At 33.2% G+C, this 14,921-nt stretch overlaps 1 protein-coding gene across 1 annotated transcript; it reads right to left on the bottom strand.

Annotated features, from left to right (window-relative positions):
* Positions 1 to 3,611: 3,611 nt before the first annotated feature.
* LOC132756752 (potassium voltage-gated channel subfamily F member 1-like) lies at positions 3,612 to 10,407 on the bottom strand. Its single transcript, XM_060747889.1, is given in 5 exon segments — positions 3,612 to 4,224; positions 4,226 to 4,741; positions 6,210 to 6,353; positions 7,875 to 8,049; positions 9,717 to 10,407. Coding segments are annotated over 5 exon segments (1,698 nt in total). The 5' UTR covers positions 10,004 to 10,407; the 3' UTR covers positions 3,612 to 3,648.
* Between the last annotated feature and the right edge of the window lie 4,514 nt (positions 10,408 to 14,921).

Genomic DNA, 14,921 nt, shown 5'->3' with positions numbered 1-14,921 from the left:
GATTTTATATGAAGAAGAAATGTACATATGAGCCATGTCAGGACAAAACCAACATAGTGGGTTTGCGACCAGCATGGATCCAGACCAGCCTGCACAGTCTGATCAGGATCCATGCTGTTCGCTTACAAACCCTATTACAAGTACCGAAACTGACAGCGAACAGCATGGATCCATGCTGGTCGCAAACCCACTATGTTGGTTTTGACGTGACACGCCTCATATGTGCTTGGCATTGATTGTATACCTGTTCAAATGAATTGTTTCAATTTATTACTATGATACATAACTGCATTATTATACTATCATGTGTTCAAATCGGTCTTTTGTACTCTTTATTAATTTGATTTACATGTTTGTTAAACAAAATGTGCTATTATACACTGATTTTATATCTTTTTATATAATAAACATTAATAGGAATAATGAGTGTTGTTGTTTCCGAAAAGAATTTATGTTTACCCATTTTAGATATTAAAGGGAAATATAATAATCATTTGTAAAAGAAGAGTTATAATTCGTGCTGAAACAGGTTAGTGATGCCTCCGTGACAAAGTTAAGTTGGTGAATTTGAAAACTTGGCCATCACAACTTTGGGTTCGAATCCCGATAAAGACATTGAACCATTTAATGTGAAGAAGGGGTGCCGTTTACGTGCCCGAAATAATGCATGGAGGGGTTATTGGTGCTTTCATGACAAAGTTTAGTCGGTGAATTTGAAAACTTGGCCATCACCACTTTGTGTTCGAGTCTCGACAAACACATTGAACCATTTAATGCGAAGAAGGCGTGCCCTTTACGTACCGGAAATAATGCATGGAGGGGATCCAGAGTTCTTTATCAACCGGTTAAGCAGGAAAGTTGTTATATAAACTTAATGTCAGTCTGACTAAACACCTTTCGAGCCGAGAAAACAATGAAATGAGCCGCGTCACGACAAAACCAACATATTGCATTTGCGACCAGCATGGATCCAGACCAGCCTGCGCATCCGCGCAGTCTGATCAGGATCCATGCTGTTCGCTTACCAACTCTATTACAAGTAGAGAAACTGATAGCGGACAGCATGGATCCTGATCAGACTGCGCGGATGCGCAGGCTGGTCTGGATCCATGCTGGACGCAAACGCACTATGTTGATTTTGTCATGACGCGGCTCATATATGCTATCAGGTTCACAATGACAATCAATAATGATATTGCCTTTACTGTTTATTCACCCTCCATCTCGAACGGTTACCGTTTGTAATGTGACGCAGGCTTAAGTAAATTATTGCGCTTATTTTCGAAGCTGTAACTGTAGAAGTATTTATTCCCCTGGATTAGATGCGGAAAAACAACAAAATATTCTTAATTCCGGAACAAGTCTATTGCGCAGTACATCTGACATGGAAAGATGAAAATAATTTTGGGATTCTGTACGTGGTACTATCTATCTAGTATAGACTTATTGTAGAACACTTGAAAAACGTTATTCAGAGCCAGTGTATCAATACTTATAAAATTATTTATTGCAGAAAATATAACTGTGCATAAAATACAAAATTAAATGTAAACAATGTCATTACTTGAATGAAGTCATGAAACAAAACGTTAATCATACAAATTAGTATTTCAAATAACAAGCCAATCCCAATATTACAAATATTTTAAAGTAATTTCTGACAACATCGATCCAACTTCAAACCGAATTGCATGAAATAAACGTGTAAGCAATGCGTTAAATAAGATCAACTTTGAATTTTATTCAGCAGAATAGCGGACACCTTGTTGGACTAGTAAAGCCCAATCAGCTACATTTGTGTAGTGAGATTAGTGCAAGTTCTCTCGGAGTTTGGACAAGGTTATACATTTGCGATTATTTTTGCGATGAGATACAATTACTGCGTTAATCTGACATTATATAGCCACAACTAGAACTAGACAAATAACACAACTCGTTTACCCTTCTATGTTTTGCATTCTTCCGGATGTTTTAAAAAATGGTTACAAGTGATTTTGCATTTAAAGCGGCATACCTCTAAATGAATTACAGTCAACCTGGCCCCAAGTAAACCCGGCCTCAAGTCAACCCGGCCCCAAAATTAGTCAACCCGGCCTTAAAATTAGTCAATCCGGCCCACATCATTATTCTTATTTGGTCAATGCGGCCCCAAAACCGGTTAATCCGTTCCCAAAATAGGTTAACCCGGTCCCAAAATCGGTCAATCTGGCCCCGAAATTGATTTTCAGAGAATTTTTTATTAAATTAAATTATGTTTTAGACGATATTTTGCTTCTTTCATTTCCCCTTTTGTCTTTAAATGATATATAATTATATTACACACATTAAAAAAGATTTTCAAAAAATGTTTCACATTTACAAAAAAATAAAACTTTACCAAATGAAGATTATGAACCATATAATAAAGTTATTGAAAACATAATTAGGCTATAATAAATATGTCGGTAAGTTAATGAAGAAAAATTCGTGGCAAATATATAATAATAAAAATAGGGCCGGGTTGATCAGATATCAGATTGAATTGACTAATTTGGGGCCGGATTCACCTGAGGCCGGGTTGACTTAGGACCGGGTTGACTTGTACCGCCTCCAAATGAGCCGAAACAATTCAACAAAAACATTAATATAATTAAAAATAATTTGCTAACTTTTTCAGAAAAGTAAAATGTGTTCTATTCGATTTATGAATGATTTTGCTGTACTCATCACCATATTTCTATTGCGTTACTAACGCAAAACTAATACTAAGGGTTATTTTTCCATATTTTAACCCCTTTTCGGCAATTTACGTCGCCTGTAAGCGACGTTTGCAATGTTTAAATTAATATCTTTGTTCACTTTACAATTATATTTAACTTTAAAAAACATTTTCAAAAATTTCTTTAAAATTTGCATAAACTGCTTTAAAAATAATGAACATTTAATGAAAAAGCAACAAGATGGATATTCATTTTATATAAAAATAGTAAATACAAACAAAACATAATTACACTTGTAATTGAACTCACTCAGACATTGATCCCAGTTTAGGTTTCTCAGCAGACTTTTGTTAATCATTAATTCCAAAAGAATTTACTAATAAAAATAGGATATACGTAACGAGAGCTAAACATCTTTGTCATGCTGACGTCCTCTATTTGTTCCGTCATTCAGCATGGATCCAGACCAGCCTGCGGATCCGTAACGTAGTAGAACAAACAAAGCACAGAAGGCGCTGAATTTGTTTGGGTCTCAGAATGTCATAAAGGTGAAGGTTGTGAGATTATAAACCAATTTGTTTTTGTATAGTGCCACCAATGCTTTCCAGTGTTTAACTGTAGTAAATTGGCTATAAGACTAATTGCAACACTTATAGTCAATTCAATGTTTATTTGACTTTAAAAAAATGAGTTGCCTCTACTGGGATTTGAACTCGAGACATCTCGTTTCATAGGCGAGCGTGCAAACCACTCGGCCACGGTGAAATTATATGTTAACGGCCTGAAGAAAACCAAATTATTCTAAATTAGGGTTTGTAACTCATTATTTCGACGCTAAACACAGATGTAAATAATCATGGAGCTTACTGTAAGCATGTATATCTATAAAGAATGAAACAATATTAGAAATTTTCGACCCAAACAAATAAAAACTACATGTAGTTTAAATCTATGTGACAACAGCTTCTTTAACAAGAAATACAGTATTTTCTTTCTTTACATTATCAGGATTGTTTGCACGTTCTAACGGAGCTTCGTACGCGGGGGGAGGACTGTCTGCGTCCAAGTCATGGACGACAACGTCGTCATCTACAGGCGCTTTGCCTTTATCTACTTGCTCATTTTTCAACTTTTTCCTCTTCTCAATTGAGTCATTGACACAAGAGTACTGGTACAGGGTGAGAAAGTTGTTGACAAACATTGGGAGAGTAATCGCTAAGAGTAGAACGCCGCATATTGCGCAGACAGACGCGATCACGCGCCCAAATCCCGTCAGGGGCGAGATGTCACCGTAACCGACCGTGGTCATTGTGACGATTGCCCAATACCAAGCGCTTGGAATTGATGGAATAGTCGCACGCGATTCTGCAAAGTATATGAGACAAGAGAACGTTGATATTCCGACAAATAGCAACATGACCAACAATGTCATGTCTCGCAAATCTTGGGTCAAAGAGTATGCCAGGACCTTGCTTGCCCGAACATTTTTCACGACTCTGAAGAGACGCAGTGCTCGGAATACTTGGGCAAAATCAAGCAGATTTAGCCAAATGGATTCCGTATAACGATACTCTTTCTCGATAGAGACGATTAACAAATGTACGTAGCACGACAATAAGAGCAAACGCGTCCAACACATTGATAATAGAGGTTAAGTAGCGTTTCAAAGATGGGCACGATACCAGACGCAGGGCAAGATCGATTGTAAAGAACGTATTAATGATAACTTCGAGCACTAAGAAAGGAAATTTCGGTACAGAAAGGTCAGGGATATTGATTGTTCTAAGAACGGATTGAGGCTTCTTAGGGGGCTTTGTCTCTCGCTTTGAATGTATAGAAGACGCTGTGGTTGATGATGTTGAAGACGCCATGGTTGTTGTCTCGTTATTATCAGCATAGTAATCCTCGTACTGCTGCCATAGATATTCGTAATAGTCCCAATCATATTGGGAAAAGTCTATCTCATCATCATACCAACTGCTCCCTGATGGCCAGGCTCCAGTTGACGATGAACAGTCGGGGTATCCTAATTTTTCATTCACCTGTTTAATGAAGAAAATGTACTTTACAATTAAGTTCCAATGTTTATACATCAGTCGATTGTAACTTTGGACACCTATCCACCAGCTATAAAGGAGACACAGTATGTTTTAAATACGGATTTTGCCAAACAAATTCATTCTACAAACTAAGATAGTAAATGTTCGTAATAATCATATTAACAACAGTTGATGATAATAAAATAGTGTTTCATATATATACAAATGTATGTGATTAAGACCTATATCGTGAACTTGTCCACACCTTCTACACCCTATTTGAATGAAAATCTAATTATGAAATATCTAATAAGAATAGTACATGTATATCACTACTTTCTTCCGTGAATTGGTATACTAATATACAAGGTACATGTATATAGACTGTCTAAAATCTTGCCGCGTCCGAAATCTAGTTTTATCAAAGTTACATTTGAATTCCACATATTTCCGTGAATGATAAACATTTTAGTAGCAAGATACGATGCGCAAAAATTGTAGGTTACAGCAGTGTTCACATATAGACATTATCCTTAATAGCTGTTTCCAGATAAACAAGGACACAAATGGTAAATAGATAATTCCTGAAAAAAAGTGTCTACACGATTGATCCGGAAATTTATATATATCCAATTTATTTGTCCTTATCTATATAAAAACAGCCTATTATAATTCTGATACATGTATAAAGGAAACCGCCCACTTAGATCAGTCGGAAGAGTATTTGATTTGTAATGCAAGGGCCGTTGGTCCGATCCTCAGATAAGGCAGAACATTTCCGTTTCAACCGGACATTGAGTCTTAAGGTCATTTACCAGGCACCATTAGTTCACGAATCATGTGGGGTTATAATAGTTGCTAGTCGGTCGACCACTTGCAGAGAAATTGGTAATTATTGGCAAATTGAGAAAACCGCCAAGATATTATAAACAATGATTTGTTAAAATCTTGGCGTAAAAACCAATCATCTAAACCCAACTTACATAAGGAATACATTTCTGAGATATAAATATTCTTATAGCTTTACACCATTCAAAATAAAATTTCAAATTGATTTGTATAAACTTTGTTGTCAGTAATAATTCATTTATTATCTTTAGGGACATTAAATCAGGAATATGTGACAAAGAATTCTTTGGATTGACAGGAAACATCAATATACTCTATTGATTAAATTATCTATCATTCTTCAATGCCATCTAACGTGTCAAAAGAATGACACATTGTTTATACTAGTAGTCCTTACATTTATTACACGCAAAAAGAAAGCTATACTTCATTATATCTTTGATGCGTAAACTTCTCATTATCGAGGCAGTGAATTTCCACACTTGAATAAGAGCACGACACCTTCGGGAATGTTAGAAGATTCTACACTTAATTAACATGAAAGAATAAACCGTTAATATTTCTCCTTGTTTTATCCCGACAGATCTATAATTTAATTAATTTTGGTTTTTACAGCACGTACCTTGTCATAGTATTCACGTTTGGCGTTTTCTATGTACTCCAGAAGCTCACATTTGGAGACCCCACGTCTCAAAGATGGAACCGTACTGAAAGCCAGTACGAGAATTGACAGCAACACCATCCCAAATACAAGCACAAAATAAACCTGGACAAAAACAACTTCAAATTAAATGGATACTTTACAAGAAAGAAATATATATATATAAGTACCGCCCACTGATAAGACTCATCAAATTTATAAAACTGACGAAGCTTAAAGGCACATTATGCCTAAGAAACAAATGAATGTTTACTTCTTTTGAAAGGACTAAGTTAAAAACATAAACTTCATAATGTTTAAAAACATGGTTTTAGAGATATACTACCTGAAAAAGTAGCAATAAATGTGAAATAATTTGTTATAAAATTAGCAAAATGCAAACAAAGTAATATTTTGACTTTCATACAAATTACCTGTAACTAAAGCAACAGATGAAAAAGATAGTTCCAGTAATTTGCCAATGAGTTACTTTTTGGATACCAAAATTAAAAACTTTTGAAAAATCAAAATAAAAGCATTTCTGAGTTATAATGGGCCTTTAATTAACCGGGACATAAAAGTTTTGCCATTTTAATTAATTATATAAAAAGAAAGTTTACATTCAATTTCTGTATTTGTAATACTGTGATGCGGAACGTGATAATGTGAATATTACTCCATGCAATGGAGATTATGGCAGCGATGGTTGAATTGAGCCGAGATGAAACAACCGGATTATTAACAGGAAATTAAAGGAACTCCACTGAGGTCTAAAATTCTCACAACATGAAATTTTAATTTCTTACATAGATCAAATGGTTCACTTTTAAAACAGAAAGATATGCAAAAGATAAGTAAGAAATATTCTCAGAAATAAATTGAAAATCCGCCTTTTTATGCTATCCTTAGCCCAATATGAGTGAAAAACGTTGCAACGCTTTTAAGTTTTGGCAATTTTCTCACAATAAGTATAATTATTGTGGGAAAACATTGTGGGGACGTTTTATCAACGTGCTACGACACGTTGATGAAACGGCCCCAATCTTTTGCACACATGTAATTCATTAAGATCTACATCAAATGGAAAAATTATCCCAGTCCTGTCATGTCAAAAACCTCAGTGGAGACCCTTTAATAAACAATCAAAACAATACCTCACGTGTGATTTTATAGACATATATTTTGTATCACTCGTGTAATTAAAGTCTTATGGAGATAACTCCCGTAAAGTTTATTGCAATGATATTTATTTAAAGGTCCATTAGTCTCAGAAAAGCTTTAACTTTTATTTTTTTAAAAGCGTTGGTGCACTTTTATAATATCAAAAAACTCACTGGTCAATTACTTACATCTTTTTAATCTGTTGTTTCTTGGCAATAAGTTACAGTGAATGAGTATATTGTATGAAGTCAAAATACTAGTTTGTTTACATTTTGCTACCTTTATGTTAAATTATTTCACATTGATCACCAATTTCATCAGGTAACGAACATCTATGATTCTTTAAACCATTATTCATTTTTAAATATTCTTTGCTTAAAAATAAAAAAACAAATTTTGCAGATTTAACATTGCCTTTAAATGTGAAATCTAATGAAATTAAATTGGTTATCTGGAAACTGATTTAATCTGGTAAAATTTGTTTACCTTCGCAGCTATAGAATTTTCGTTATTATCTATTACTTTCCACAATTTTGATCTGTACGTCATTAAGCTACCGATTACCGCTGACTGGATTACAGGCGATGTCGCCGGCGTCGGTTGAAGAGCCTTGTTCAAGAATCGCCGGCGGGTTTCCTCGTCGTCAAGGAATGCTTGATATCTAAAATATTCCATTCAACATTTTTTTGCTGTTTATCAGATTTATATTGGATATAAATCGTCAAATTATGATACAAAATATATATTTATTTTTTATTTTTCAAAAGTATAAAAAAAAGTATAAAAATACATAAATCAATGTAACATATAAGTTATACATGGCCAAATGTTTTATGTGGCCAGCGAAAACGGTCTATTTCAGTTTCAAATTCCTGATGTCAATCGTAGCAACAACTTGCGGTTGCCACGTTAGATTGGGAAACGGATAAAGCTCACCCCCCCCCCCCGACAAAAAGTCCCCCTGTTCAAAAAATGACGAGGCGGACAAAAGCCCTCTCGTGAAAATGACAGGGCGGACAAAAGCCCTCCTATGAAAATGACTGGGTGGACAAAAGTCCTCCCTTGAAATTTTAACAAGGCGGATAAAAGCCCTCCCGTAACAAAATTTAGATATGTATGTTGAATACCTGTGTTTTTCAATGCACTCAACATGATCCACTGTCTTAGAAATAATTCTTAACACATTTGCTTTGTTAAACGGCTAATTTTAATCAGTCTAGTAAACAGTCGACAGTTTTATACAAAAAAAATGATGTGAAATACTTCATTAGTGTGTGTCTATTAGTACGGATTTACTTTAAGTTAATTAAATTGGTCGAATGGCTGCGCCGTTCTTGACCAAGTTAATTTTGTAAATGCTTACTAATAAATACTATCCTAAACTCAAAGAAAGACAAAAGCGTGAACAATCTTTTCTTATTATTTCATACTTTAGTTGAACTTTCGTGAATTATTATCTGTTCCTCTTATAAAATATTAAAATGTGTTACACAGTCATTTTCTCTTCATTTTTAATATGAAAAACAATTAAGTACTATTTTCTATCGTGATAGTTATTTTTTTTAGTTTACAAACGTGTACACTGAATGTTTAAAACTATAATTAATCGGCTTCCTGACCACGGAAAAAGAGATCTGCACAGTAGAGGTGTGTATGAATATAACAAATGGGCCTTGTAAAAATGATTAAATTTTACCGTACATAATTTGATTTGTAAGATATGTTTACACAGGTCACCTTAATGAATAAATAAATAGATTACTTACTTACTTTATATTTGTGTCATTTTATTATAAAATAATTCAATAATTTGAGTTTTTATATAATTTACTTTTTCTAGATTCTAAACGAAATTGAAAAATTCGAAATTGTGAAAAAATGAAACAAATGCAGTTTAGTATTTAAATGAACGGTATTGTTAAACAAATGAAAAAAAAAGAAAACATTTTGATGGTCTTGTACAGTATATTGATATTATTAAACTCACAGTTGTGTTTTAAATTTAAAAAAAATGTTAAAATTTTGTTTAAATTAAAATTCAATGGTTAAAATATCAACTTGAACATACGAGTATAAAAAAGAGGCGTAAGAGTAGCGTCATGGCCGATAGGTTAACGCGTCGGACTAATAATCTAATGGTCGCTAGGCGCATGGGTTCAAACCCGTCAGGGACAAGTGCAGGGTTGTTTCCTTGAGCAAGAAACTTTACACTTATTGCTCAGTACTGGTTGGTTCCAGGAACAGATTCGAAAGTGTGTCCATAAGCTTCTAGCTTCCTATACAATCGAACTAAAATAAAATCTGTATAAACGTAACGTGGTGTTATACCTGTACAAGCAACACTCGTGCAGTGCATCAGAGTCCAGATCCCAAAATTCCATCTCCCGACGAAAAGCACCGGGACATATTCCCGGCGGAATATGCAATTCGCCAGTCTGATAGTACGAAAGTATGGCACCGAATGCAATTGCCGACCGATCAACTGTTAATTCTACTGGTTTGTCGACGGGACATTGGTCACATAACTTTCTCAGTCGCCGGCATGTTTTCTCATTCACAATATTCCGGTCAAATTCAAAATGTGTCCCAGAAACATTTATTTTTACCCTAGTCATTTTTAAGGAAGTTTTTCTTCTTTATTTTAACCCATTTCATTTATAATTTACAAACAAAACAAAACACATTTTACTCGCCATATTTATCTATATCCTAGAAATGAAATTAAGTCCCATTTGAAAGATCTCGTTTCTATTGAAATCTGCTTTTGTTTAATTTCCTTTCAAACTTTTGTATTTGTTACACCCATTACTAACAAAGCCCGTGATAACTTTAGATCCGTTAACATTAATTCTGCCTCACCAGCAAAACACCGCCGATCAAGTTCTAAATTATATAAATCCACTTGAACTAATATTGCATACGATGTATTTGTCTGAATCTAGAACCGTAACAGAATCCTTTGATATGGATGACATGAAAGATTACTCTATTGAAATGGAATTCAAAAGGAACATGACAATGTTTTATTATAGACTTCAATATTTCAATTAAATAATCTGTAATTGTATATCTGTGACCAAGGTATGATCGATAATCGCCACGCATTATTCAATTTATAAACCAATTAAAATGTAAAAAAAGGAAAATATTTTAAATGGAAAAATGTATCGATTCCGTACATTACGACAAGCAAATATTATATCCATATTAATTAATATACATTGTATGACATCATGTCTATGGAAAAGAAACATAATAAACACGTTACTATTTTGAAAATTCAGAAGGTCACCGTGATTTATAAAGTTTTCAAGAACATATTCATATGAAAAGGAAAGCCATACTAAACAAAGAAATCAGGAACAAATAAGTACAAATTATCACAGATTCGATTTGATCTGAAAGTGCGACGTATTAAGCACGCGAGTTTTAAAATTTCTAAAACACGTGATCAAAAATTATCATCATAACATATCATATCATATCATATCATATATTATATATCATATCATAAATCATATCACATCATTTTATATATTACATCATATCACATCGCATCATATAGCAGATCATGTCACATCATATCATATCATGTATCACTTTATATCATATCTGTGAAACAGTAAAGGAACAGATCCGACTTACAAGAAAACAAGACTAAATATCATTCAATATTATGCATAAATCACTTTCTTCTTTACTTATTTACGTATGTAAGAAACAATGGGACTTTTAAAATTATATAAATTTTCAAAAAGTCATCAGCGGTTCATCAAAACTAAAGTCATTGTCTGGGGTGGAAATTAACATTTTTAACGCATTTTTAGATTTTATGAAGATTTTTCGTCATGACAGATCAACTTGGTGTGTGCTGAAAGTATTTTTTTAATGTTTAAATGTTTTACATGAAATGTTTTTCTTAACATTTTACCCCATGAGCATATTGTGAAAAATGGCCGTTTTCATTAAAAACCCTCCTGTTACAAGTTCAAACTGCTATGAAACTATGAAAAATGCTTCAATACTGATGAAACTTAGCACAAATGTTGACTGGACCATAGCCCCTGTAACAGTATGTTCAATCGTAAATTAACTCTGTAACAACATGCTCAATCTTAAATTTCCTGTTACCATGGCAACGGGGGACTTTTAAAAATTGCCAAAAACACTATTTTTGCATTGTTTTTTCCCATCAAAACTGATTTCAAAGTGCTGCAATTTCTCAATGAATTGAGATAGAGTAAAAGGCTTTTCAGTGTCGGTTACTAGTTACCCTAAGATTGACCTCAGGCCATTTTTAGCCAGGCACATGTCCAAAATTTTCTTGGCGATGAGGGGGACTATCACCCCCCCCCCCCGCCTTCAAACCCCACAAACAGAAGGGGGTACATTCCCTTCTGGCAACACCCTGATGTACCATTTTGATGGTGGGCGGAGCCGAAAAAGTGGTCACTTTTTTCATCAACATTTCTCAAACAAAAAACAGTGTTTCGGACCTAAATAGGGCATTTTTTCACTGTTTGAGGCCTCAAAAAAGGGGGAGGACTAAAAGCCGTCAAAACACGTCTATATGAGGGAAATGGTTAATGTTATATAATGAATAGTTTTATATTATTTTCATGCATTCAAGAACCGAAATGTTATCAACTTACTAGGCTTAATTTGTCGGTCCCTATAATGTTAGAATGACCTCAAAGGCTTTGTCTGAAGGGGGGACTATCATTTTTAACCGCTTTGTAGATTTTAGAAAGATTGTGTGCTAATTTTTTAATGGCAGACATGAACATATTCTGTAAAAATCTTCAATTTAAAGGTGATGGTCAAGTATTCAATATTACATGACTTTTTAGTCCGTCTTATATAATTTAGTAACACAGTGGAAATAAGGGAGAGAGAAAAAACAACACATTTGTATACATTTTTACGGTGTTGCTAATGCGGCACGAGTATGTGATAAAAGTAAAATTGTAAGTTTACTACAAAGAAAGTATATAGAGGATATTTGTTTGTTTTGCATGTAAGATTGAAATATAATTTCACTAAGTGAACACCAGATGCAATATTTTCACGAGTGGCGTAGCCACGAGTGAAAATATAATAGCTGGTGTTCACGAATGAAATATATTTCTATCTTATATGTAAAACAAATAAATTTTCTTTTTATTTCATGCTTTTTAAGTGATTTTAAGTATTTTTTACTGATTTTGCCGCGTAACGTCGCGCATTCTCCTTTGTGACGTCATCACATCATGACGTCACATCATCAATTTTGAAATATAGTTCTGTTAAATTTCTCTAATTTTGTTACATTTTTAACATGATGTATGGTAACATCGACGTTCTTTTCCTAAAGAAGCACAATTTACGTATGACGGCATTTATTTCTGACTGTTATTCTATTTAGTTATGATTTTCTTTTCATCCGCATTCGGATATAGTCCGGCTACAGTGAAAATTATATTTTATAAATTTCACTAGTGGTTTATCAGAATATTATCATCTGATATATTACAATAAAACACTGGAAAGCATGAAATAAATCATTTTAAAGGGACTTGTTTACTATCGCAACAATTGACTTCTAAATACCTCACCATAGACGTTTAGCTGTCTTGATTACTAGAAATCACGGTACAACCGGTTCATCAAAACATCACAAATCAATCGATCACTTCTCATATCGTAAATGAAATGAAACAAAAATTACAACAATATCGTTCTTACAAAACCAAACATTTGTTCTATAATATTGAGTTCAAGCCCCGCGTGGGTAAACATTTAATATGACAATTACGTTACATCGTCCATTAAAAATGTGTCAATATTAACACAAAGCCTAACATTATGATACCATTGTGAATTGTATTAAAATCAATATTTAGTTAATTCTTTAGAAATATCAAACGTTTGTTAAGTATTGTTTTAATAATGGATTTAGAACATGTTAGATGCTGAACAGTTGAGGAAAGTAGCGCTGAATGTGAAGTTATGTTTCGTTAAGGTAGCAAAATGTAAACAAAGTGGTAGTTTGACTTACATACAAATAAAAGCAAAAGATAGTTCAATTGTATGGCAAATAGGTAACTTTAGTTGCCGAAAATAAAAAGTTTTTGAGAAGCATTTCTGAGTCTTAATAGGCCTTTAATCGTTCAAAGCATACACTAATTATATAGTTATTTCAAAATGATTTATTGGTCGGGACACTTAAAGAGTATTAGAGTGAACAAATACACCAAACCAACAGATCATGTAGATTTAATACAAACTTTAAATGTTATACAATGTTAAACAAATACACATTTTTATTACTATTTTTAATTGCGCTGAATAAAAAGGAATCATATTTGTTTTCAAGAAAGCTTTTATTTTGTTGAATTGGAAAGCTACATAACCATTAATATATTTCTCTGATCGTAAACTATAATTTCAGTCAATTTCAAATTTCAACACCCAGTAATATTTCACAATTTAAAAAGGTCTATACTTTGTTCCGAATTCTGATTAAGGAATATAAAGTTAAATATATCTGCATCTGTAGTTTACATTTTTTTTTAATTTTGACAGAAAAAAGATAATTCTAAAATACCTATATAATAAAAATTTGTTAGAAAATATCCTAATGGGCGACATGTTAAATGGTAACAACATTTTTAAAATTAGCAGAATAATATTTTTTCCAATTTATGTTACTCTTCTTTGCGTTATATGTTCAAGATATATTCTATGTTACAATTCCTTCGTTGACAATAAGACAATGTGAAAAACAAAAATTCCATGCGGTCTGGAGACCGCAGGGTATTGGTACGTGTTTAACTTTTGAGGCATGGAGGAGCATGTGACCTGTTTTCGGTACATGGAGGAGCATGTGATCTGTAAACCGTACATGATTGGTTAATTGACCTTTTCGAAAACCTAGCTAAATACCGTTTGCCGGTACGTTACGGATTTACCTGAAGGGAATTAGTTCGCATTACACCTAATTAAGAACAAAAAACTATTACGTGATTTTTCTAATTTTCTATAATTACTTTACCGTTTAAGTTGGAAAAACTTGAATGATGTGTTTGAAAGTTATCAATGTTTCTTTAATATCTATCTAAAATTTTACAAACAATAAATTGTTTATACTGAAAATCTACAAAACTAAAATATTCGTAATGGCATCTGCCATAATAAATAGAGATATTTTCTGTGTAAACTTGTGTGTTTACTTTATTTATTGTTTGCTTGGAATTATTCATAAAATGGTAGACCTATTTAATCATTTTCTTAAAAAGAAATAATCGTTTTATGTTCGATCTTCTCAGGTCTTCAACGGTCACCAGTTTCCAAAGACCTTCTTCTATATTGATCGTTTATTCAATTGTCAACTATATTCCTCTGATACAAACGTTTATTTCCCAATAATGCTGAAAATAGTTAAATGAAATATCTTTATATCATTAAAATATTCACCGCAGGAAACCATTTTACTTGTTCTACTGTTTATAAGTTGTATAAAAATGTCAGAACGGTTGCATATGTTTTATGTTA

This window comes from Ruditapes philippinarum, unplaced genomic scaffold (genome assembly GCF_026571515.1).
Source record: "Ruditapes philippinarum isolate M1 unplaced genomic scaffold, ASM2657151v2 ctg1548_1_1_1_1, whole genome shotgun sequence".
Lineage (NCBI taxonomy): Eukaryota > Metazoa > Mollusca > Bivalvia > Venerida > Veneridae > Ruditapes > Ruditapes philippinarum.
The sequence above is the reverse complement of the archived record's forward strand: the minus strand, read 5'-3'. Positions and strand labels throughout refer to the sequence as shown.